The sequence below is a fragment of the Drosophila subpulchrella genome, unplaced genomic scaffold, assembly GCF_014743375.2.
Source record: "Drosophila subpulchrella strain 33 F10 #4 breed RU33 unplaced genomic scaffold, RU_Dsub_v1.1 Primary Assembly Seq354, whole genome shotgun sequence".
NCBI classification, from domain to species: domain Eukaryota; kingdom Metazoa; phylum Arthropoda; class Insecta; order Diptera; family Drosophilidae; genus Drosophila; species Drosophila subpulchrella.
This window is the reverse complement of record NW_023665577.1, coordinates 6,535,107-6,557,647: the sequence shown is the minus strand read 5'-3', so window position 1 is coordinate 6,557,647 and position 22,541 is coordinate 6,535,107. Positions and strand designations below refer to the sequence as shown.

The 22,541-nt window shown below is 48.6% G+C and overlaps 9 protein-coding genes across 14 annotated transcripts; 4 read left to right on the top strand and 5 right to left on the bottom strand.

Moving 5' to 3' along the window:
* Window positions 1-20: 20 nt before the first annotated feature.
* On the bottom strand, window positions 21-4,995 carry LOC119560797. The gene is made up of 4 exons (XM_037874429.1): window positions 3,290-4,995; window positions 1,549-2,085; window positions 1,295-1,489; window positions 21-891 (listed from the first exon to the last, which is right to left on the bottom strand). Exons 1-4 carry the CDS (start codon window positions 3,609-3,611, stop codon window positions 674-676), a joined length of 1,272 nt encoding a protein of 423 aa, XP_037730357.1. The 5' UTR covers window positions 3,612-4,995; the 3' UTR covers window positions 21-673.
* Window positions 138-12,680, top strand: LOC119560794 (formin-like protein 5). 5 transcript variants are annotated; one of them, XM_037874426.1, is made up of 4 exons: window positions 138-264; window positions 10,860-11,291; window positions 11,345-12,277; window positions 12,336-12,680. In XM_037874426.1, the coding sequence occupies exons 2-4, from the start codon at window positions 10,869-10,871 to the stop codon at window positions 12,498-12,500; spliced, it is 1,521 nt and encodes a 506-aa protein (XP_037730354.1). In that variant the 5' UTR covers window positions 138-264; window positions 10,860-10,868; the 3' UTR covers window positions 12,501-12,680. The 5 variants fall into 5 exon arrangements, with proteins under 5 accessions (XP_037730354.1, XP_037730355.1, XP_037730352.1 ...); XM_037874427.1 differs by lacking the exon at window positions 138-264 and adding an exon at window positions 9,615-9,632; XM_037874424.1 differs by lacking the exon at window positions 138-264 and adding an exon at window positions 10,062-10,182.
* LOC119560801 (40S ribosomal protein S29) lies at window positions 5,143-6,205 on the bottom strand. Its single transcript, XM_037874435.1, has 3 exons — window positions 6,076-6,205; window positions 5,537-5,636; window positions 5,143-5,476 (listed from the first exon to the last, which is right to left on the bottom strand). The coding sequence occupies exons 1-3, from the start codon at window positions 6,135-6,137 to the stop codon at window positions 5,468-5,470; spliced, it is 171 nt and encodes a 56-aa protein (XP_037730363.1). The 5' UTR covers window positions 6,138-6,205; the 3' UTR covers window positions 5,143-5,467.
* Window positions 6,323-9,367, bottom strand: LOC119560793 (testis-specific zinc finger protein topi). Its single transcript, XM_037874422.1, has 4 exons — window positions 8,590-9,367; window positions 7,561-8,539; window positions 7,239-7,498; window positions 6,323-7,173 (listed from the first exon to the last, which is right to left on the bottom strand). Exons 1-4 carry the CDS (start codon window positions 8,957-8,959, stop codon window positions 6,359-6,361), a joined length of 2,424 nt encoding a protein of 807 aa, XP_037730350.1. The 5' UTR covers window positions 8,960-9,367; the 3' UTR covers window positions 6,323-6,358.
* A 213-nt stretch (window positions 12,681-12,893) lies between the features above and the next one.
* LOC119560799 (flavin reductase (NADPH)) lies at window positions 12,894-13,938 on the top strand. Its single transcript, XM_037874432.1, has 3 exons — window positions 12,894-13,031; window positions 13,086-13,179; window positions 13,234-13,938. The coding sequence occupies exons 2-3, from the start codon at window positions 13,092-13,094 to the stop codon at window positions 13,773-13,775; spliced, it is 630 nt and encodes a 209-aa protein (XP_037730360.1). The 5' UTR covers window positions 12,894-13,031; window positions 13,086-13,091; the 3' UTR covers window positions 13,776-13,938.
* A 533-nt stretch (window positions 13,939-14,471) lies between these two features.
* LOC119560800 (N-alpha-acetyltransferase 80) lies at window positions 14,472-16,861 on the bottom strand. 2 transcript variants are annotated; one of them, XM_037874433.1, is made up of 3 exons: window positions 16,551-16,861; window positions 15,656-15,755; window positions 14,472-15,570 (listed from the first exon to the last, which is right to left on the bottom strand). In XM_037874433.1, the coding sequence occupies exons 2-3, from the start codon at window positions 15,686-15,688 to the stop codon at window positions 15,067-15,069; spliced, it is 537 nt and encodes a 178-aa protein (XP_037730361.1). In that variant the 5' UTR covers window positions 15,689-15,755; window positions 16,551-16,861; the 3' UTR covers window positions 14,472-15,066. The 2 variants fall into 2 exon arrangements, with proteins under 2 accessions (XP_037730361.1, XP_037730362.1); XM_037874434.1 differs by lacking the exon at window positions 15,656-15,755 and having other exon boundaries at window positions 16,551-16,857.
* Window positions 16,862-16,917: 56 nt separating this feature from the next.
* LOC119560798 (mediator of RNA polymerase II transcription subunit 6) lies at window positions 16,918-18,387 on the top strand. Its single transcript, XM_037874430.1, has 4 exons — window positions 16,918-17,550; window positions 17,607-17,781; window positions 17,837-17,942; window positions 18,051-18,387. Exons 1-4 carry the CDS (start codon window positions 17,369-17,371, stop codon window positions 18,335-18,337), a joined length of 750 nt encoding a protein of 249 aa, XP_037730358.1. The 5' UTR covers window positions 16,918-17,368; the 3' UTR covers window positions 18,338-18,387.
* Window positions 18,338-20,645, bottom strand: LOC119560796. Its single transcript, XM_037874428.1, has 4 exons — window positions 20,370-20,645; window positions 19,704-20,268; window positions 18,779-19,651; window positions 18,338-18,650 (listed from the first exon to the last, which is right to left on the bottom strand). Exons 1-4 carry the CDS (start codon window positions 20,400-20,402, stop codon window positions 18,421-18,423), a joined length of 1,701 nt encoding a protein of 566 aa, XP_037730356.1. The 5' UTR covers window positions 20,403-20,645; the 3' UTR covers window positions 18,338-18,420.
* Window positions 20,646-20,825: 180 nt separating this feature from the next.
* Window positions 20,826-22,363, top strand: LOC119560297 (synaptosomal-associated protein 25). Its single transcript, XM_037873668.1, has one exon. It carries the CDS (start codon window positions 21,144-21,146, stop codon window positions 21,780-21,782), a length of 639 nt encoding a protein of 212 aa, XP_037729596.1. The 5' UTR covers window positions 20,826-21,143; the 3' UTR covers window positions 21,783-22,363.
* Window positions 22,364-22,541: the final 178 nt, after the last annotated feature.

Sequence of the window (22,541 nt, the reverse complement as noted above, 5' to 3'; positions counted from 1 at the left end):
CTGTTTGATAATATTTTTTACATATATCACTCGACTTAATGACTAATAATGTTTCATATTCTCGTTAATTTTAAGCCTTCTTAAAATGATTCATAAAAATGATTGTAGGCAGTTTTATTTTTCAGTCGGCTTTGTGTGCTAAACATCGTCTGAAATCTTTATAGCTTGAGAGTCCCCAAGTAAACGTATTCATAAAGTCGTAAAGTGGTCGCGCAATTAAAATGAAAGTGCAAGAACCTTAAATATGAGCATAGTGTCAACGAAGTAAGTCAAGAACAAGAACCCACATATGACCTATGGGGTAAGATTACGAGAGACCCCACAGCCTTAACTTTAGATGGCACCACACCCGAGACCTCCAAGTGAAAAACCCTCAATCAGAGTTTATGGTTCGCATTTACTTTGTTTGCCTATGAATGCGCTTACGTCTAATACTAGGCTAGGTGAACATTAATGGAGGATTACGGGGAATCGATTGGGGTACACAAAGTGCGCAGTAAAGGTATATGAAACGCATGTATGTATACATTGATGTGTGGGCTTGTCTTCTTTTTGGTTATCAGCGTGGCCAAACAAATATGGGCGAGATATCACGGTAGTTTCGAAAGGTTCTATAGAAGGCGCTCGAAGCACACAGCACACACAAGGTAGAAAATAGTGGGAAATTCGCGGCCTACTTGATAACGATATTCTGGGCCAGTCGCTTCACAAAGTCCACGTTCAGGAAGTTGGCCATCAGTGTGAGCACGGACTTCTTGGGCGGCCGGCAGTGCCGAAGTCCCGCCTCCTGGCAGCACACATTGGGAAAACAGTCCAAAGTGGAAGTGCACGCCTTCGGATGAAGGTCGAAAACGGGCGGAGGTGGTGCGGTGCACTCCAGGTACTCCGTAACTGCGAAAAACAGGGTTTATGTTGATTACAAGGGTAATACAATAAGATGGGAATTTATAACTTATATCCTAACTAATTACCTAAAATACGATCATATAGATTAATAACATACCAGCTTTTCTGTTGCTTTATCACAGTTAATAAATAGGTTTATACATAGGACTAACGGTAGTCTTAAAAAATAATATCATACATATATGATTGGTAGAGATATATGTAGGAGTTTGCACATACCAAACCAACTCTGCCTAATCACAATAAAAAGGTTTACAGGGTTTATTTGCTTAGAGGTTAAAAACTCTAATATTTTATACTTATTACCTAATGGGTTACTTTTAAAAATAATATAATATATGATTACTAGAGATATACTTTCTTATACCAATTTTATCACAATACTTACGGTAGTCAAAGGAGCGCCTTACTGGCACTGGAGCTGTATCAAGCTCTGGCTGCGAGGTGCGGCAGTACCTTCTCCGGCCATCCGGACAGCAGACCCGTGGCCAGCAGTCCATATCCGTCGTGCACTCCTGGACATCCCACCAGAGCTCCGCCAGCGGTCTACTGGGACACTTGCGAGGTATCAAACCCAGAATGGCTGGAAATATACATCGATTAATATCTGAAGTAGAATATCTAAGTATTGGCACTACTCACGTGCATGTGGAGTCTCCTCCAGGGGCTTTGGAACCCCGGAGACACAGCTGCTGGCTCCGAAGATGTCGCAGCACAGCTCATCCCGCTGCCATACGGCGCAGTCCCGATCGGCCTTGCAAATCTTGGGGAAGAGCTGGAACCTCACCTCGTTCTCCCGCGGGCAATCAAACCTCAGTCGGAGCTCCGCCGCCGCCCTCTTGCCCTTCTCCTTGTCATTTTCCCTATTCTTAGTGTCGCTGGCAAAGTTCAGGGTAGGCAGGGCAATACGGAAAGGTCCATCCGTAGTTGGTTTTGGGGTGGTTGTTGTTGTGGAGGTACTACTTCGTGTTTTACCCGTTGTAGTAGTTCTCCGATCCCCAGGTTTCCTGGTGGTCTTGGATGGCTTTCGTTGGCTAGACTTATCCTCCTTGGGACTGAACTTCTTGGGCGGATGAGCTTGCTTAGTGGGCGGACGTACTGCCACTAGACTTTGCTGGCCGAAGCTCCAGAAGTTCGGATTGAAGAAGTTGAAGCCGTTGGCCAAACTGGGACGCGGAGCTGGGGATTGGATGGGGATGTGGAAAGCGGGTTAGCGGTGTGCTCAGTGGCCATTAGTGTTTCTGCTCCAAATAACAGACATTACACGTCAAGTAAAGCGCAGTTCCCGCCGCTCATAAAGAGCGTTTGATTTGGTTTGGGGTTTTTGTTTCATTATTCAGCCGGGGCAACAATGGATCAGCAATTGCCGGTGGAGCGCAGCCTGTTGGCCAATGCTTCCCACCCACTCCATAGGCCGATTCCCAGCGCAATTATGTGGGTACTTGGCTGGTTGCAACAGATTGGACGGCTTGGCAAGTGAATCACCCGCGATAACTGTGATGATCAGATCTTTATCCCGACACTTGCCTATAGAGATGGTGCTCAACCCATTTAGCTCGGGGCTCCCTAAATCAAATTAGACCCCCTAAAAAGAGGTATTCTAATGCCCAGTAGCAATGATTATGCAAATTATCAAAGGCCTAGGCCCCAATAATTTGCGGCCTTGTGTCCATATCTCTGGTTCGGACTTAGCCAAGGTCTCCTGCTGCAGCTGAAGCCGATTCGAAAGCTCCGCTGCTCCAGTTATCGACGCTTTACACCTAACCTATGCACCTATGGACGTTAACGAACTCCAAACGGGTATATCAGGTTTTAGATTTGAATATCCAATTGCGGTCAGAATAATGAAATTGCGAATCCAAGGCGAAGCTATTTATTTGCATTTTTGCAAATAATCTTGGATCTGTTAGTGTGCATCTAAGTGGCAAATAATCTTGGATCTATTGGGGGCTATCTAAGTGGATTTTATGGCATGCCAGTTTTTGGTTAAGCGATCATTAATAATTTAGTAGGATGGATACATTTTTGAACCCGTCTTAGAAAATGCTTAGTCCTATGATGAGTACCTTATTAACAGAAGGGCTTTAATATATGAATAATTGGTAATCCTAACTTTAACCTTTGGTTAAAAAAGGGTATATTATCCATCGGTGGACGAGACCATATATTTTGTCAGACCACTTCTATGTCACTGTTTTGCCTGTATTCGCATTACCACTTTCAATCTTTATGGCCGAAACCGAAAAGCTAGGTCAGTGCCAGCATCTTCGACCAGTTTGCAAGTGTTTACAGACCACTTGATCTAAGATCAAAGCTATATATCCATAAATTTATAGCTTGTCTGAGTCTATCATTAGACCCCAATATTTTTCTGGGCACTCACTTGTGGTCGTCGTTGTGGTTGATGTGGTTGTTGTTGTTGAGGTGGTGGTGGTACTGGTGGAAGAGGTTGTTGTGGTGGAGGAGGACGGCCTGCGCCGCCGGACGACCCTCCGCTGATTGGATGTCCCCTGCTTCTCCCGCCTGGCTTGATCCGCTCCTGAAACCGCCGAAGCTTCGTGGTCGGGCTGTGGAGCTGGGAGCGGGAGCTGGTATTGTGCAACTCCGCGGTTTGTGGACGCCTTGGCAGCCGATGCCATTGCACAACCGATGGACAGGTAGAGGGCTCCTCCAGCAGCCAGGAGCTGCAGCCAAATCAATCGCATTGCGTCCGGGGATCACTTAGGGGTCACTGAGCCACTGACCTTTCCGTTGGAGTCACTGCAGTCTGTGTCACTCACTTACAATCACTCATCTCTGGTGGAGTACAGGTGATGTGATACTGGGTTAAGTTGGGTAAGCGCGACTACGTTGTTTAGACACCAAGCGACCGCTTTAGACTCCCAAGCCCATTTGGCGAATGTGCAAAATCGTAATACCGAATTTCGGCAGCGAAGCCAGCATTCGGCGGACTAAACAGCTAAGAGAGCTTAAGCGGGGGCTGACCCGCTCTTTAGCGCCCCAAAACTGGTTTTCACTCTGGTCTGCGGTTGGCCTGGCTCTCGGAATAATGGGCTCTTGGCTGGCTTGCACCGGTGAAGGTGCTGCACTACCACTAACCCACTGTCATAGAAATGAGGAAGTGCAGGCCACCATCCAGGAGATTACTTCCGGCTTTCCAAAAGGACCCCATCAATTACGAAGCCGAATAAGCGCTCTTGACAGTTTCGCGTGGGAAGCATGCTGTTTGGGTTGTTGTGCCTTTTCATTTCAGTTGTAGGATGGAGCTACATGTTAAGATTTTGAAAGGTACATATAAAGTTACATATGGCTCATTTACTAGAAAATGGCATATCTCAAGAAAAAGCCTTTTAAGTTTTCAAGTGTAGTTTGTTGGAAGACCAAAGCTGTTAAACTTTTGCATTTCTCACGATCTATGTGGTTAAAAGATCGGATGATGACATGGTTTATTACTAAAGGAGCATTTCTGCATCATTAACTCAAATATAGCGTTTTCTACTTATGTAATGTATCTTTAAGTAATTAGGCGATATGTGTTAAGTAACTTATTTTTACAATTTTAATTTACTAAAAAAAATACCCAGAAATAATTATTGTTTCTAAGCTTAGCTTTAGTCTCAATTTATAAAATTACTGATATATACATGCTGGGTAATACTTTGTCCTCATATATACTGATGTGTACTTGTAATGAGTAATACACATGTTCCACAATGTAGAAACTGAGTGATAAAAGCTTATTTTTTTTAGAATAAAGTTTATTTCACTTGTCTAAAAAATTGTTTAGTTAAGATTTACAAAAAAGTATAGGTCCTAAAACTTTTTTGTTGTTTTAAAATTCTAAAGAAGCTTCAGAACCAAATTACTAATGGTTTTTTTTTTTGATAAGGCATGTAGCTCTTCAGTTTAACACATCATATATCATCTGAAACAACTATTTGAAATCACAAGCCAGGCAAAACACAACAATCAAGATATGAATGTTAAGAGAGCCAATAATTGGGGATGAACCAGCGTGCAAACCGGTTATGTTTTGTTTTGGTAGCGGCTTAATGTGTTATTAAGTGACACAGACTGACGTACTGATCACAACTGCAGTCCGAAAACAAGGAAGTGCACAATTTTCCGTCATCTGTCAACACAAACATTGGGATTCCCACCGAGATTAAGGCTCACATAACGACACAAATAAATGCCCGCTAAAATGTAGGCTCAAATTATGACACAAATTGTAAATACGTTTCTTGTTATGGGTTTAATCAGACGGAGATTTAAACAAACTAGTGTTTTAACAAAGATCCTTCGCGGAAGGTGGTAACTGTTGGAATTCTGTGGTGGTGGCCATACTGGTTACTTGCTTAGAGATTACTTTGGATTCTTCGGTTCCATGTGTGCTTTGTCCTTGCTTAAATCCCCAAATGATTATGTGTGTTGCTACTGCTGCTGCTGCCGGCATATTATTATACGGAGAGGCCGAACTTCCGACGACGACTGCCCTATATTAATATGCCGAATGTTGTTTTGCGACGCGATGAACGCGTGCCGAAGGCGAAGAGGACATTTAGTCCAGCTGGAAGGGGATTAGGAGGATGTTAGTTACCAGTTGTGATGGAATCTTTAGAGGACTCACCTTCTTGAAGCCAATGTCGTTGGCGTACTCCCTGAAGCACTGACGGCAGATGTTCAGGCCATACTTGCGGATCAGACCGTGGCGGTTAGAGCAGGCACGGCTGAAATAGAATTGGACAGGAATTACTTCGGTTCTTCAAAGGAATTCCCATAGCTTGGCACAGTTTCCTTTAAACATAGCAAAGCTGTCGCTGCACTCGGCTGAGCCATTTCTTCTCGTAGAAATCACTCTCTTTCCTCGTGCAGCTCTTACTTTGGCCACCCTTAATTAAGGAAACTGTTCAAGATGTTTAAACACGTATTTCCGTACTCAACCGGGGGCAAAAGCCATTGAATATCTATCTGTGCAATTAACGACATAAATCAAGTGAATAAGCAATACAAATTGGCAGACGCCATGCGTGAAAAAAAGCGGGCCGTGAATAACCTCACTTTCTACAGGCATGCGGAAAATCGTGCAAAATACGGGGTTACGGGGCAAGCATTTAAACAAATCGTACACCAAACGGTGCGCCAGGCTACGGGCCACACAAATCTTACCAGCATCGGGAGCCTTGGCCGTATTTGCGGGGATGCGAGTACCAGAGAGTAGCGAAACCCATGTTGGCGTTTTCCACGAGAAATTCGAAAAGAAAGGAACCAGCAGTGTGGCCGGGTCGACGACGGGAAAAATACCATTCGCCTCAAAAATAAATACCGAAAATGTATATACCATCGGAAGAGTGGCAACGCTGCATCTAATTAGGGAAAAATGTGGCCACGCCTTTTGGTATTGTCACTTGCTAAGTTCATTTGGCGCTTTATTTTAATTCAAATTGGATTATTACATATAGGTATCCGAAAAAAGCGGCTGGGTGGGATTGTTCTTGACAACCAACACCCTGGCATTCTCCTGCATTTGATCCTGACTTTGCTGCGGATCGAAAATGCTCATCACACCGATTTCCTGAACCGGCTCCTCGAAGACAATGATCTGCTGCTCGGACCCATCCGCCTCCATTGGAACACCCTGGACATAGTGTGACATCAGGAAACTCTGGTTCACCTCGCCCATTGGCATGCACATCATTCCCTCTTGTGGCTCTTGAATAACAGAATACTGTATCACCTGGTCACCAGCCTCGGCAGATCCGGATCCCGAGCAAGAGGCCACATCCGAAGGACTGCCACCAGCTGCTGCTGCTGCCTGCTGCTCCGGGGTAAGATGTTGGACTCGCTGGGCAGCAGCTGCAGCCGACTCCAACTGGAACTTTTGCATCTGCATCATCAGTCGCGAGTTGGCGTCTAAGTGGGAGTGACGCGCCCGTATGTGCTTGTCCCGATCGCCACGCTGACGGAAGGTCTTGGTGCAGAAGAGGCAGCTGTACGGCTTTTCGCCGGTGTGGATGCGCTGGTGGTTCTTGAGGGCGTCCGCCCGGTAGAAGCGCTTGCCGCACTCCTCGCACTCGTAGCGCCGCTCGCCGCGATGGATGAGACGGTGCTGGTAGAAGACGGATCCGGTAAGGAAGCGCTTGCCACACACCAGGCAGAGATACGGACGCTCGCCCGTGTGGCACTTGCGGATGTGGTCGTTCAGATCCGGTCGGATGGTGAACTTGCGGTCGCAGTTTTCCTCCTGGCATACGAACGGCTTGACACCTAATGGAGGGGGGGATATACATGCATTACCAGGATTGTTTTCTTATTCAATACGATATACTCACCCTGGTGGAAGCGCAGGTGCTGCCACAGGTGGCTCGACTGGGTGTACGACTTGCCGCAGATGTCGCACAGATACTGACGCACGCGACCAGTGCCCGCGTTGCGCGTCTCCTTCTCGCGCTTCTTCTTGTTCAGGTGCTTCTCCTCGTTGTGGGCCAGAATGTCGTGAGCGAACTCGAAGTTGACCTCGCAGAACTCGCAAGGCAGCAGCAGCTTCTTACCATTCTGGCTGAGCCGGGGGAAGTAGTGATACGAGGTGTATCTGGAGGGCGGAAGAACTATATGCTTATCCTGAAGGATTTATGGCCTATCCGAACACCTTACCGATGCTCCTGGAGCAGATCTGTGTTGGCGAACTTAAGCTCGCACACATTGCACACAAAGTGCCGACTTAGGGTGACACTCAGCGACCGTATGGCCTCCCGCATGAAGATGCAGTCCGTCTGGAAGTGGGTGCTGGCCTCCTTCGCAGTGTTCATCTGCATGTTGCAGGCGGTGCACTCGAAGCGCCGCTCCGCCACATGGGAGGCAGAATGAACGAGCAGTTCGGCTATATCAGCAAAGATATACTCGCAGAATTCGCACTGCAAAACGCTGCTCAGGATCAGGTTGGAGAACAGCTCCCTCTCCCGACGGACAGCCTTCTGCTGGGCCGCCGTTACTGTCAGCTCTCCTACCAGCAGCATCTCACCCTCCAGCAGAAGCTCCTTAAAATCCTTTTTGCCCGAGGAATACTGGTCCTCCGGAATATGACACAGTTCTTCATGCTCCGGATAGTGAATGGAGCCGTGTTCTAAGGCCACCAACGGATCATAGAAGATGCGGCCACAGACGTTGCACTTCACCACGACATGGAGACCGGCAGCCGGAGCTGTATATGGCTGCAAGCTGGCCTGCGATGGGATCATGTCCAAAGCGTGCTTTTCCATATGACGCACCAATCCAGAGGGATGCACAAACTTCCGGTCGCACATGGTGCACTCGTTCGGACCCTTCCCCGACTTCCTGCTATCGATGCCGGTGGCCAGGTCGTATTTCATCTCATCCTTCATGTAGCGACGCAAGCGCACCTGGTTCTCCAGGATCACACGCTCGCTGCCTGGCTTACTGGGCGGAGCGGGAGGAGCACTTACAGAGGGGACAGCAAGAGGCTTCTCCGGCTGAGCAACTGTGACTACAGCAGGCTTCCGATCGACTTCGGTCTCACAGGTGTGGCTCTGGAAGGGAACAGCATCGTAATAGACCAGACACTGGGGACACTTCATACGGCTGCCAGCAGCCGCAGAGGAATTGGAACGCGATCCTAAAGGATAAGATGAGTGGAATAACTTTAAATATATCTAATAGGACTACCTTGAAACACCGATTGCTCAGTGGTCATCTTGCTGTTGGTGACCCCAGCCAGAAATTCGCGAATCTTCAACTGCTCCGCCTGGGGATCGAAGCCCCTCTTGCCATCAGCCTTCTGCAAGATTTGCTTGAGGGCCGGATCTGCCAGGGTGCGCTCCACCACCACATCCGTGGGCATTGGGAGGGCGCTTGCCGGTGCCACGGTGAAGAACCTGGACAGCTGCTGGTGGCTGACAATCTGCTCCAGGCCGCCATCACCCTCGTTAGATGCCAGCACGGTGGCTCCGGGCTGCAGGTTCTCGGCGCTCAACTCGGTGTCCACTTCCACCTCGATCTCCGCCAGCGTATATTCACCCGAGATGTTGATCTTCATGGCTAATGGTATTTTTATTGACTTGGCAAAACTCTCAAAAATGCTATTGAAAGATATTAACTCAGGTTGCGCATGCGCAGTTGGCCAGATTCAATAAAAAAAAAACTAAATATAAATTTTCCTAGCGTAAAAAAAATTGTTAAGAAATTTTTACGAAACGTTCCGGCTGCTGATAAGTAGGAAAATGAAATTTGCTTTCTCCGTCGACAGAAAAAACGAAAATGATTGACAGTAAACTCTATGACAACTGAAAACTCCACAGGGTTCCTATTACAGCTAAAGTTTGGAAAGGGTTCTTATCGGAACTTCCGATTCGGAAGCGCAGCCGAAAAAGTTATGAAACTACTTTAAAAAATTAGCAGAATTAGTTACTATTTTATTCCAAAATATGTTGTGTATAAAAACTCAGGGTCTTTTATTTCTAATATACCTTAAAGGATAAAGTAATTGATAAATAAATTATAATAAGTCCATTAAATCAAACGACTAATACCTATAGATGTCATTAGAATGATCGACGATTTCTTTGTTCATAGAAATACCCTACTCCAAACTCAGTTAAACTTGGTTTTAATTAAAGTATATTTTAAAGACAGGCAAAAAAAGGCTTGTCAACTTATCATCTTGTCATCTGTACAACAAAACAAGGAATGCTTTAACTAATGTTGAACTTGTAAATGTATTTGATCAACTTAAATAGATTAAACAATTATAACAATTTATAACTGGGAATTTGGTATCTTAACGTCACGCATATTTTTAGACAGGAAGCTCTATAGCCTAAGGTGCTTTCTCTTGGAATGCGATAATTATAGCCCATAACGTGGTTTCCGCTTTTTGCAGACATTAGTCATTAGTAAGTTACCTGATTCTGGACTTACCCAACCTGCACGGCAAGACATTTGTCAGCCAATTCGCATATCGCAGCCCTCCATACCAAAATATAGTTTACTCCACTCCAATTGTTTATGTTTTCCTTTGGCTCAGGCTGTCGGAGTCGGCGTCGCTGGCCCAGGTGATTACTGGCCCCCAGTTATCAGTTTCCAGCGCCTCGGCTCCAGATAAGGCGCTTCGCGAAATGAGTAAACGCAGTGCCTAACATGACATACCGCCGCCGTTAATCAGTCCCACAAGGTTCTCTGTGCCGTTCAAACGCCTGCCAATCCAATCCTGTCCAGTCTACAGCCTGCAGAATCCCTGCACACAGCTCTTCGGTGCACACGGTAATTGATACTTGATGATCCTCGCTGCCTGCTGCCGTTCTAGATCTAGACCTCCTTCTACTCCTGCTTTCCCCCACGGGCTTTGAATTAGCCGGGTTACCTGGTAACTGCGACTGGCGATGAGTCACCGGGGCGAAGGCCCACTGCGATCCGAATCCGAAATTGATAAAAAACCCCAAGTTGCGCCAGCAATTCTTATCTGCAAACTGGCTACTAGATAATGCCGCGGGGCTTTGTGGACGCACAGCGGTTACGGGGCGAGATTCAAGACAAAGCCAGTGGTCGGAAACCTCCTTTGCAGCCCTACTAAGCTTCCAACTACGTATCCGCTTTTCCAGCGCCATGGAGGATCTTACATACGCCTACATTTCCGAGCCGGTGGAGTTCCGGCAGCTGGAGGGGCGGGCCATTGACTTCCGCAAGACGTTCGATCTGCGGGGCCAGGGCGGCGACGAAATGCTCCAGTTGTACCTGCGGAAGGCCAACCTGTCCGACGACCTCGATCGTCTGCCGGCAATCATGCGGCGCGCCTACGTCTATGACATAATTAGAAGCAATAAGGGTCCCGGTTACTGGGTGGTAATGTCCTGCAGCATCCCTCCTCATCAGCATCAGTTACATCAGTGATCCCCGATGCACAGCCTTGTCCTGAACGCAGCCGTGTCTTCTCTTTCCAGCCTCCTTCCATGCAAGTGAGCACCGACGTCTTCGCCCATCCACCGCCTGCAGTTCGTCCACCTCCCTACTACGCCGACAACGTGAGCACCAACGCAAGTATCGACGGCATGAAGAGCTCCTCCTCCTCGAACAGCCTCGACAGGTATACGGGCGCACCACATGCGGTTCTGGCGGGTCCCAGCTTCGCCACCAGTGTCTTGGTCAGCAACAAGGGTTCCAAGTACGAGATCAGCGGACCAGTCAACTTCCAGCACGTTTCCGGCGATGTGACAAGGGATCGGACGCGAAATGCCTTTGACCTGAACGCCGACTCCAACGACAAGGTGCTAAGGAAGTACATGATGGAGCGGGGCATCACGGAGGCGGACATCAGCGACATGCGACGACAGGATGTGATCAAGAAAATTGTCCACTCCAACTTTACATGGATGGTAGGTGATTGCAGTTGAGTCGAGTCTCTTAATACCTTCTTTTGTCTCTTCAGCCATCAAAGAGTGATATCCAGGCTCAACCAAGAGTCCAGGAAACGGCCAAGCCGCTACTCTATGCCACCATTTCCACCAACAACCAGATCACTCCTCCGCCCTCGCCTCCACCGCCGCCAATGGCCAACGTTTCGAGGCCTACGGCTGCTCCAAACTTCTCCAACTACGCCTCATTGACATCGATGTTTGTGGACATCTCAGATATGGAACTGAATGGTCCACCACCGGCTGCATCGACGCCTTTTAGACAGCCGGAAGTGGGATCGGTGATTCCCGTTCAGCAGCAAGTGAACAGACCGAAGGTTCCGCCGCCTCCGTCAGCGGTCATGGCAAAGAACACACATGGCTATCCAGCGGCTATTGATATACACCAAGTGCGTCCTTCGGCTGCGCCCAAAGTGTCCAATGAAATCTATGCTACCATCGCGCCGCAGCGAAAGGTTGGCTCCATGCGTATCCCGCCGCCAGCGCCTCCAAAGCCAACAATAGTACCAAACACGAATTCGACGACTTTCGGTGGATCACTGTATGCCGTCTCCCCAGTGCAGTATGCGCCAGTGACCAAGCCTGCGCCAGTTGCCAAGCCAGCACCTCCTGCTCCTCCAGCCAAGCCAATTTCGAGGGTACCCCCTGCTTATGTGTCTCCTCTTCCGGTGTATAACACAAGGGCTCCTAGTGCCGTAGTTCCAGTTCCTCCTCCGCCGCCGGCTGCGGCATCTGCAGGAGCACCTCCTCCGCCGCCGCCTCCAATGCCAGTTGCCGCTGCTGGAGGAGCACCTCCTCCGCCGCCACCTCCACCAGGTGGCTTGGCGGGAGTTCCACCACCGCCTCCAATGCAGATGTCACAACCCAAGGCTGCTCCAGCTGCTTCCTCTGGCGGAGACCCGAGGGACGCCTTTCTGGCGAGCATCCGACAAGGTGTCGCACTCAAGGTATTACAGATTAAGCTTTATTATACCAGAAAACTAAATACTCTCCTGAATCTTTCAGAAAGTCGATCAGAAGGCGGCCACCATAAGCGGTATTAAGCCGCGTCCGGAACGTAAGCCAGTCGGTGGTGACTTCCTGAGTGAACTTAAGCTGGGAATAACGCTAAGGAGGGTTAAAAACCCGGCAGATAATCCCTATTCCGAGGAATCCGAGTCCCATGCGTAACGACTTGGCGGTTAAACTTTTGACTGCGCCGCACTTTACAACACTGAACGGAGCGGGCAAGGTTGCCAGACTGAGAAAATCCGCTTAATTTAAAATGTCACTATAATACGGTTTAATCTTAATGTTAATCACCATGACAATGAGCAGTAACGTTTGTTAAATAAAATTGTTATCTCCAGATATGATGTACATTATCATCAGGGCTGTCAGTAATCTATACGAAAATACATTTCGTACTGCACTTACAGTGGTGACTCGATGCAGTGAACATAATAATGGGCTTCTATAATAAATAACTTTTTTAAATGTAAATGTAATGCAAATATTTAAAGTTTTACAAAGATCTTGTTACCTCTTGGAAAACTTTCACACAAGCTCAGTTCACTCACTAGACAGATTACTGTATATTTATTTGCTCTATGCGTGTGAGAGAGAGGTAGAACAATCAGCCGGTGAGGTGAGAATTCGAAGCAATCGCTGGATTCACTTTTGATTTGGACCTTTGATAGATAAGTAGCACCTGGAGCACAGGTGAGACTGCACATTTGCACACCCAAGACTGGACTAAACACATTCGATTCCCAGGGATTGATGAACAGCCGCATTATGCAACGCATTGCTATTATTGGAGGAACTGGAATGACCGGCGAGTGCGCCGTAGATCGCGCCCTGGAGAAGGGTAGGTGACCCCACAGGTCGAAGACCCCCTACTAATCCCTTCCCTTCTTGGCAGGCCTCTCGGTGAAACTGCTTTATCGCACCGAGAAGACCGTTCCGGAACGCTTCAAGTCCAAAGTTGAACTGGTGAAGGGCGATGTGACCAACTACGAGGATGTGCAGCGCCTCATCGAGGGCGTGGAGGCGGTGGCCGTTATTCTGGGCACACGCAACAAGTTGGAGGCCACCACTGAGCTCTCCCGCGGCACCGAGAACCTCATCAAGGCCATGAAGGAGGCCAAACTGTCCAAGTTCTCCATCGTCATGTCCTCGTTCCTGCTGCGTCCGCTCAACGAGGTGCCCGCCGTGTTCCACCGCCTGAATGAGGAGCACCAGCGCATGCTGGACTTGACCAAGGCCTCCGGTCTGGACTGGATTGCCATCCTGCCGCCGCACATCGCCGATGAGCCGGCCACCGCCTACACCGTGGTGCATGATGAGGCTCCTGGGCGCCTGGTGTCCAAGTACGATCTGGGAAAGTTCATCATCGACAGTCTGGAGCAGCCGGAGCACTACGGCAAAGTGTGCGGCATTGGCAAGGCACCCAAAAGTGCCTAGAACAATCCATCATCCGTGGGGATCCTAACCAATTGCAACTGATCATTGGAGACGTACAAATTTAATTTGATATTCCTGTCGCAGTCCTATTAATCGGCCAAATGCCTACATACCCGTATGTAATGTGAGCGCACAATAAACTTTCCATTTTAGAAGATACGAATTTAATTGCATTTACGTGCGGATTCGCTTTGGCAACGGACAATCGAAATGTCGCCCCATTAGCACCTGTCGCGCCGAACGCCAGGCAGGTATTTAAAAAATGTGTAACCATAAAAGATCACCGTGCCCCGTCCAAGCCAGCAGAGATCAACCAACAGCTTCCGCTTTCGGAGAGCCGCACGCCGCACCTAGTTGCAGTCTTTATGGCTACAGCCCCATTGCGAGGGGAAGTCGTCGGATTTCTGGCAGCCGAGAGAGAGAGCGATCTCTATCTGCCTTACATCACTGCGGTTTATTTCTGTAACACTAACATGACGCTTGCTGGGCGGGCACTTACCATTTGGGCACCGAGCCCCCGTCAAATTTGGCTGCGCAAAAATAAGATCAATTTATAGACGTCGCCGCCGTGAACTTGAACTTGTCATCTGCCGCGCGAGGTGGACGCTTGGATGCATTGCAGCACATCGCTCATCCCCGCCAGACAGGCGCTTCCGTCGTCGCCACTTCCGCCCAGGAACAACAACAGATGGGACCTTAAGTTTCTACACGTTTTATTGGAAGTTATTGCCTTCGTTGGGTGCTTAATGCTAAGGCTCGATATGTTGTCTATATGCTATGTTTCGTTGGAAGATACTTGAGCTTCTTATTATCATCGCAGGCAGGTAGATATTCGTCTAGGAGCAATTACGCACACGCTTGAGCAAAACTATAACAAACGATAATAGCTAAACAGTTTTAGGATTAGGTTAACATTAGCCTTATACATGTACCGAACAGCCCGGGGTCACCTTTGTCATACAAAAAGAACCAAAAAGTTTACAAAATACATGCGGAAAGTAATATTCAAAAATCAACACAAGCGTTTGGTGAATGTTTGCTTATCGGTGTAATGGAATTAAAAGCTTTTGCCGCCTCGCCAATCGCCTGTGGAACGGAAACGAGGCAATCCTATCAACTGTGCATTTGGCAGACTGCCTGGCGTCCACAGGTTATGGCTCGGAGCAGCTGCTGGCAGGTATAACCCGTAAAGAATTTCAAGCGATTGCCAATTTGACTAGTTCACTGCCACTCTCTGATCGGACCCGGCGCGGCCCAATTTGGCTAAGCCCACTACTACTGGCGTTGATGTCTATAAGACTTTCTTCATGTATTTCTTTTTGGCATTTTGCAAACTGGGCAGTTCGCAGTGGCGCGGCCCGTACATTGTGACGGGAGCGCAGTACTCGTAGCCGATGCGCTCGTAGAATCCATCCTGGTCGATGGTGGACAGGTAGATGGTCTTGAGATCGAGCACCACGCGGCAATAGTCCTCGGCGAACTTCATGATCAGCTTGCCGAATCCCTGGCCGCGGTGCCGCTTGTCCACCACCACGGACTCCACAAAGCAGGCCTTCTTCTTCGAGGTGATCGGGCTGAGCTTGAGGTGGGCGATCACACGGCACATGCCCTCGGTGGTCAGCACCAGGCTGCAGGGCAGGGTGTCGCAAGAGGCCTCCAGGGAGCGCATGCGCGCCGTTTCCGAACGCGGCCACTCGGCGTTGATCAGGGCACAGGTGTCCTTCATCAGCTCCGGGTAGTTGTGGATGGGCACCACGTTAAACGGACTGCCGCTGACATTGAATGGTGGTAACCCCTGTAAATGGTAGGTGGTCAGTTTGTTTGTTTCTACGGGTTTTGGGCTTAGAGGCTGGAAGAGATTGGTTCTGCTGATCGTTTACTTCATAGTATGGCTCCGGTTTTATGTAGCGCATTTCGCTGAAACGGACTGTGGCTCGGATCTGGAAGGGATCCGCTTGAGCCTATTAAGTGTGCGACAATCTAGAAGAGAATAGAATTGAGTTGTTTCGAAACGGAGATCATCCTGACCAGTGTTGGGGGAATACGTAGATATTTGTACCCAGAATTATTTACTCGTGTTTATTTAAAAGATTTTAACTTTTAGTTTAGCAAGGGAACAAGTAAATGTATACGATGTTACTTATGGTTATTTAACTTAACTAACATTTTAAAGAGTTATATCTTTATAATCTCCTGGAAAAAGTTAAAATCCTTTTGAATACATATTATCATTTTGTTCTTTTTCAAAAAGTTTATATCGAGATTTTGAATCTTACTTTTAACCTTGACGATATACACTCTCTGTAGTTCTTCATAATTTTTGTTATTTCTTTGGGACTATAATCTTTTAAACATAATAGGTACCTTGTACCCAACCCAGGTACAAAAAACTAGTAGCCTTGCCAACACTGATCCTGGCACACACAACACTTGGGCGGTTATTTACAGCGGATATTCAAGATATCCCAGGTGGAATTGGAATAAACAAAGACTGGCAGCCATGGAAACGGCACAGACACAGACGCACGAACATATAGTTGAAAATCAAGGTGAGGCGTAAAAAAAGAACGTTTTCGTATGTGCGCCTGGCCGAGAATCGTACGACCTTGACTGGTATAGGCACTGCTCATAAGCGAATATGCACACACAGATGAGTGGGTGGCGAGGTGTAGTTCTGTTGTTGTGCGGGTGGTTCTATGTACAAGAGGTCTGGAGTTCAATGTCGATGCGGTAACTGGCGAAATAACTGATATGGATATAGATGATGATGGTTACCATTGCGAGAGCTTTGCGCTGCTGGGCGTCTGATTCCCGTGCGCCACGACGAAGTGAACAGAACGAACTGATATGGTTCCCAATATTGATGAGGCGACGTCCCAGAACAGAGGTTCCGTGTGAGAGCGCAAATTTTGTTTAATAATCTCACTCTTCCTTGTATGTGTGTGTGTGTGTGTTGGTTGCTACGACTTGACTGCGCGCCCGGAAAATTGAATATCAGTTTGATTTAAAACGGAATTTGTTTATTTTTAAACTTTTTCGCATACGCCTGCCCTGCTGCTTCTTCTTATCCGTCCCAAGCACAGCGCTGCCACCCCGGCGTTGCTCACACACTAACCAACACTATGCCAGCCAGCGAAGCAGTGTTGCAAAGCGCAAGCAACTGGCCAAGCGAAAATCACAACAAAATGGTTTTTTTAACGAGCGCGAAGCAAAAACACAAGTAGAAAACACAATAAAAACACGCCACAGAGGATAGGAAACCGGGCAAAAACTTACAGTATTAACGTGGAGTGGGCCGAGCGAGAGCAGCGTGCGCCGCAGCCTGCTAAATTAATTATTACACAACAAATAAATCAAAAAAGTGCCACCGACAGTTTCCAATTGGCAGCGTGCGGCCGAAAATAGCTTGTAAACAAAGCGATCGCTAGGAATAGGAATAGGAAAAAGAAGCGCTCTCAACGTCATTGACCCACAAATTAGCCGTTGTCATTGCCAAGCGAGAAATCGGTACAGTTGCAGTGGCCCTCGCAGCCACTTCCCACATCCACATATCCACGTCCCGCTGAAGAGCACGTGCATCATCCACGTCCACGATGGCCAGCCGACAGATTGCCAACGACCACCTGCGCCTCTCCTGGCACGACACCCAGATGATGGCCACCCTGAGCCCGCAGAGCGTCATGGACTACTTCTGCCGCAAGTCGAATCCCTTCTACGACCACATGTGCAACAACGAGACCGTGCGGATGCAGCGCCTCGGTCCGGAGCACCTTCAGTATGTGTGTCCCACCACATAATTCAGTAGATGCTAACCCCCTTTCCCTACTCCAGCAACATGATCGGCCTGGAGTACATCCTGCTGCACGTCGCGGAGCCCATCCTCTATGTCATCCGCAAGCAGCACCGGCACAATCCCTCGGAGGCCACGCCCATAGCCGACTACTACATCATCGGAGGCACCGTCTACAAGGCGCCCGATCTGGCCAACGTTATCAATGCCCGAATAGTAGGTAGATTCCCTCGAATGACCAAGTACATCTGCTAAATGGCCACGTTTTCAGCTCAACACAGTGGTCAACCTGCAATCCGCCTTTGAGGAAGCCAGCAGCTATGCCCGCTACCATCCCAATAAGGGATACACCTGGGATTTCTCCTCCAACAAAGTCTGTACGTAGATTATACATAAGTATATCCCCATTTTCGGACTACATTCTTAAATCGAGAATACAGGCCCTTAAATCAAAAACTTTACCTAATCAAACGTCCTAATTCTAGTGTCTGATAAATCCAAGACGGATAAGAAGGACGCCAACGCGGCTAAGGATGAAAACAGCGGCACTTTGTTCCAGAAGCAGCGTGTGGACATGCTGCTCGCCGAACTATTGCGTAAATTTCCCCCACCCATACCGCCTATGCTGCAGAATCTCCAGCAGCCGCTGCCAGCGGGCGACGACGTGAACGCAGGGGGAAACGCCTCCGAACTGAACAATGCCACAGGACCTCTGGACATCAAAACCGAGGGTGTGGACATGAAGCCACCGCCCGAAAAGAAGAGCAAGTGATTATGTTAATGTGCATTTAAACTGGGAACGATTAAAGTACATTTAACTTAGACCTAGACTAGTCTACACACGAATCGTTTGATTTAATCCTTGGCACTCTGTGCGTCCTCTCCGCCAGTCATCTTCTTCAGCTGGCTCTTTGCATGCATGGTCATGCTGTGCTTGGTAAACTCCAGTATGCTCTTAAAGGACTGCTTGCAGATGTGACAGGGCACAGTCTTTGTGGGAGTGCGATAGACGCCGGCATGCGCGACGTTCTTGGGAACCTTCTTGGCGGACGGTGGGGCCATCGGCTGCGGCACATTCGAGGAAGCTGTTAATCAGAAAATATTACTATTAACCTGGGAAGAAATTCTAGCTAGCAGCGCTTAAGAAAAACCTATTTAGTTTCGAACATGTTGGTTCTCTTAAGAGATCTGCTTGTTTTGTACAAAACCTTACCCATTCTTGGAATTGTGCTCATGCGGTGCTGTGGCTTCGACGGCATTGTCATTGGCGCTGGCTGGTTGATCACACCGGTAGCCCCGATTTTTGGCAGCTGGGCCTTCTTTTCGTGGTTCAACTCTGTGAAATCCAGCTTGCGCTTCTCGACCGGCGGTATCTTGTCACAGTTCTGCATCAAATGGATGTGCAGAGCGCGCTCCAGGGCAAAGTTCTTGTCACAGAACTTGCAGCGGTTCTTAGAGCCGCCCGCTGCAGCCGGTGGTGGATTGGTGTTCAGTCGCTTCAGGGTCTTGGGTCCGTTTTCCACCAAGTCGTGCATGCGCATATGCATATCGAGTAGTGACTTTACGCGGAAGGTGGCTCCGCAGTTCTTGCAGTTGAACACAGAGTCGGGAATGCTTTTAACTGGCGGTTTGGTCACCTTCGTGGTGATTTTCGGCGGCGAACGGCTGCTGGTTACAGCGAGTGACTTGCGATTGGTGCCCTTGGCCAACTTGGAGACGGGCAGGCAGCTGCGACGGCTCACGGCCAGGCCGCCACCCGCACTCAGCTTACGGGCTGGACTATTGAGCGTGGTCTTGACCACCACCGACATGCGCTGCTTGAAGGAATAGGTGCGCGTCTCTGCATTGGCGGTGGGCATGTAGGAGCGCCGGGGGCGTGGAAGGGGCCCCGAGTAAGTGGAGGACATGGACTGCCTCTTCTTGCCCACCTCCACTTTCAATTTGGAGGCCGATGGCTTCACAGAGTCGCTGGACATCTTCAGAGCCTTGGCAATCAGCTCCGAGACTTCGTTTACCACCTCGGTGACCTGCGCCACCTCCTTTTCAGTTGAAGGCGAGGCCATCATGGATACTTCTTCGTTGGAAACTGCAAATTAAGATGGTTAAAGGGGCCCAATCTTCTAAAGGCACAAACTCACCTTCAGTGATATTCTCTAGCACCACGTTGGCACTCAAAGGATAAACTTGGCTTGGGGCCGGAGCCTTGGGAGCCTCCTGCAAGGACACATCGTCCATGGTGGCGTCCTCGATCTTCAGCGTGTTGGCCTTCACCGTATTGGCGGTCACGTCCACGGAACTGGACAAAGTAGAGTTATCCCCGCCAGCATGAGTATCCCCATCCGGGTGAGTGTTCTCCTTGTCTTCCACGTGGGTCAGGTCCATGGTCATAATCTGGGGTTGCTGGAGCTGCGCATCCATCGACGCGTTGTCCTTGGAGGGAGTGGAGCACAGGGCGTTGTGCCGGTTGAGAATGCTCTTGTCAAAGGGGCGGAGTGGCGAGTTCTGGTCCGGTTCGCCAATGGTCAGCTGCTGTAGATCCTTCAGGACGGTGCGCCTGAGGTCCTTGTCATCGATAGCCTCCATCTTACTAGTGTGCACCTCCAGGATCTGGCTGCTCTGGGTGACCATGGCCGACTGCCACTTGGCCCCGGACAAGGTGTCGTCGGTGTCGAAGGAGAGGTACATTGAGACACTCTCGTCGATCTGCAGGGGAATGGAGTCCAATTGTTAGCACGACCACGACAAACGGGATCAGGGTTTTAAGATTTGGGGAGGAACACCCACTACAACTACTGTATACTTGCCTTTCCCGCCACCGATCTGCGCGAATCGTCCATGACAAGTTATATGCTATGCCCAATTGGCCACGCGGAAATTAAAAACGAATAAACACGTCCAGTTATTAGAAAATTCGAGCAGCTGAAGACCGACGCTGTACCGAAAAACAAAGCGTTAATATTTCAAACACACTTTTCAACACTGCGCGCGCAATGAAGATGGCAACGGCGTCGTTATAAATTAGCGGCCTCGAGGTATAAAAACAAAACTATTATTAACTATTCACTGCACAGCTACGGATGTTATCAAGTAGAAAATTTAAGTTGAATAAGATTTATTTATTTTGTATTCAAGGAATAATACCAGAGCAGTTACTAGATCACAAATATTTCTACAAAAAATAAAAATATTTTCAGCTATCATAGACGCAAGGCTTGGTCACTACCAAGTTAGCTGGTCACACTCCTGGAAGATTTTGCCACAACACAGTCACTCTAATTCTCATATGTATACAAATTGGCGTTTCGTGTGTGAAAAATCATATTTTCGCAAAGAAATTACTTAAAACTCGTGAACAAGTTCCTACGTAACGAGCACAATCGAGCTTAGCCCCACCCCAATTACATATCCGCTGTAGTTGCACACTGAGTCAGCACAAAAAAGCTAGTTTTTACATTTCGCGACCGTGAGTCAGATTTCCAGATTTCACTTCCCCACCCAAAAACAACAAGACAAACGTCTTGCCTCGCAACCACTTGCTAAAAGCTTAAGTGATCTCAGCCGCACCAAGTCACCTAGCAATGGCCGCCGTGGAGAATCCCGAGCCCCGCACTGAGCTGCAGGAGCTGCAGTTCAAGTCCGGCCAGGTGGCCGATGAATCGCTGGAGAGCACACGGCGGATGCTCAGCCTCATGGACGAGAGCAAGGAGGCGGGCATCCGCACGCTGGTGGCCCTGGACGACCAGGGGGAGCAGCTGGACCGGATCGAGGAGGGCATGGACCGGATCAACGCGGACATGAGGGAGGCGGAGAAGAATCTGAGTGGCATGGAGAAGTGCTGTGGCATCTGCGTGCTGCCCTGGAAGAAGGTAAACATCAAGGACGACGGCGAGAGCGCCTGGAAGGCCAACGACGATGGCAAGATCGTCGCCAGCCAGCCGCAGCGCGTCATCGACGAGCGGGAACGCGGCGGCATGGGTGCTCCACCGCAGTCCGGCTATGTGGCCAGGATCACGAACGATGCGCGCGAAGACGAGATGGACGAGAACCTGGGACAGGTCAACTCCATGCTGGGCAACTTGCGCAACATGGCCCTGGACATGGGCTCCGAGCTGGAGAACCAGAACAAACAGGTGGACCGCATCAACGCCAAGGGCGATGCCAACAACATTCGCATGGACGGGGTGAACAAGCGCGCCAACAACCTGCTCAAGAGTTAAATATGCACAAAGGACACGTCCCGAATCGATAGCGAACACGATAGCCAGGCACCTCCGCTTCTATCTTGTTAGGGAATCGAACCAATGTTGTGGGCACAAACCGTAGCAGGTGGTTAATGCGTTATTTACTATATACCATATATTATATACATATACAAGTAGCCACCAGTATCTACTCCTGGCAGACGCAAGCGTAACAGGTACCCACCCATCTACTTAAAAGCACTACGAGCTACGCCGCCGGATGAACTAACTACTTTCTACAAAACTCTATATATATGCGAACCAACATACTAATTACTTACTATTACTACACTCGTGTACAAATGGCGACCACAAGTTGCCGGAAACAATTTTATTATGAGATTTACCGTATGATGTACTCTGTTTTTGTGGTACAAACTTTTTGAGCATTTTACCGAACTTTGTGAAATCAAACCAAGCAACTGCTGAGATGGATATATGTGAATTGATGTATTTACAATTCGTAGAACCACCGCAACCCCCGGGCCACGACAAGCAAAAGCGAATGCAAGAGCAAACAAAGACGGGCGGTAACCATATCGTAGCCAATTTTATGTTCTCCATTGTTAACCCATTTTAAGTAGGCCATGTAATCGGGTACTTTGTAAGCCCAAAAGTCCAAGCACCGATTCTATTGAATTATAATTACTCTAGATTTGCACTCGAACCTCTTGCTTATTATATTTATCCATACGTACTAAATCCCAGTGAATGTGACCGATCGAGTTTCGTAGC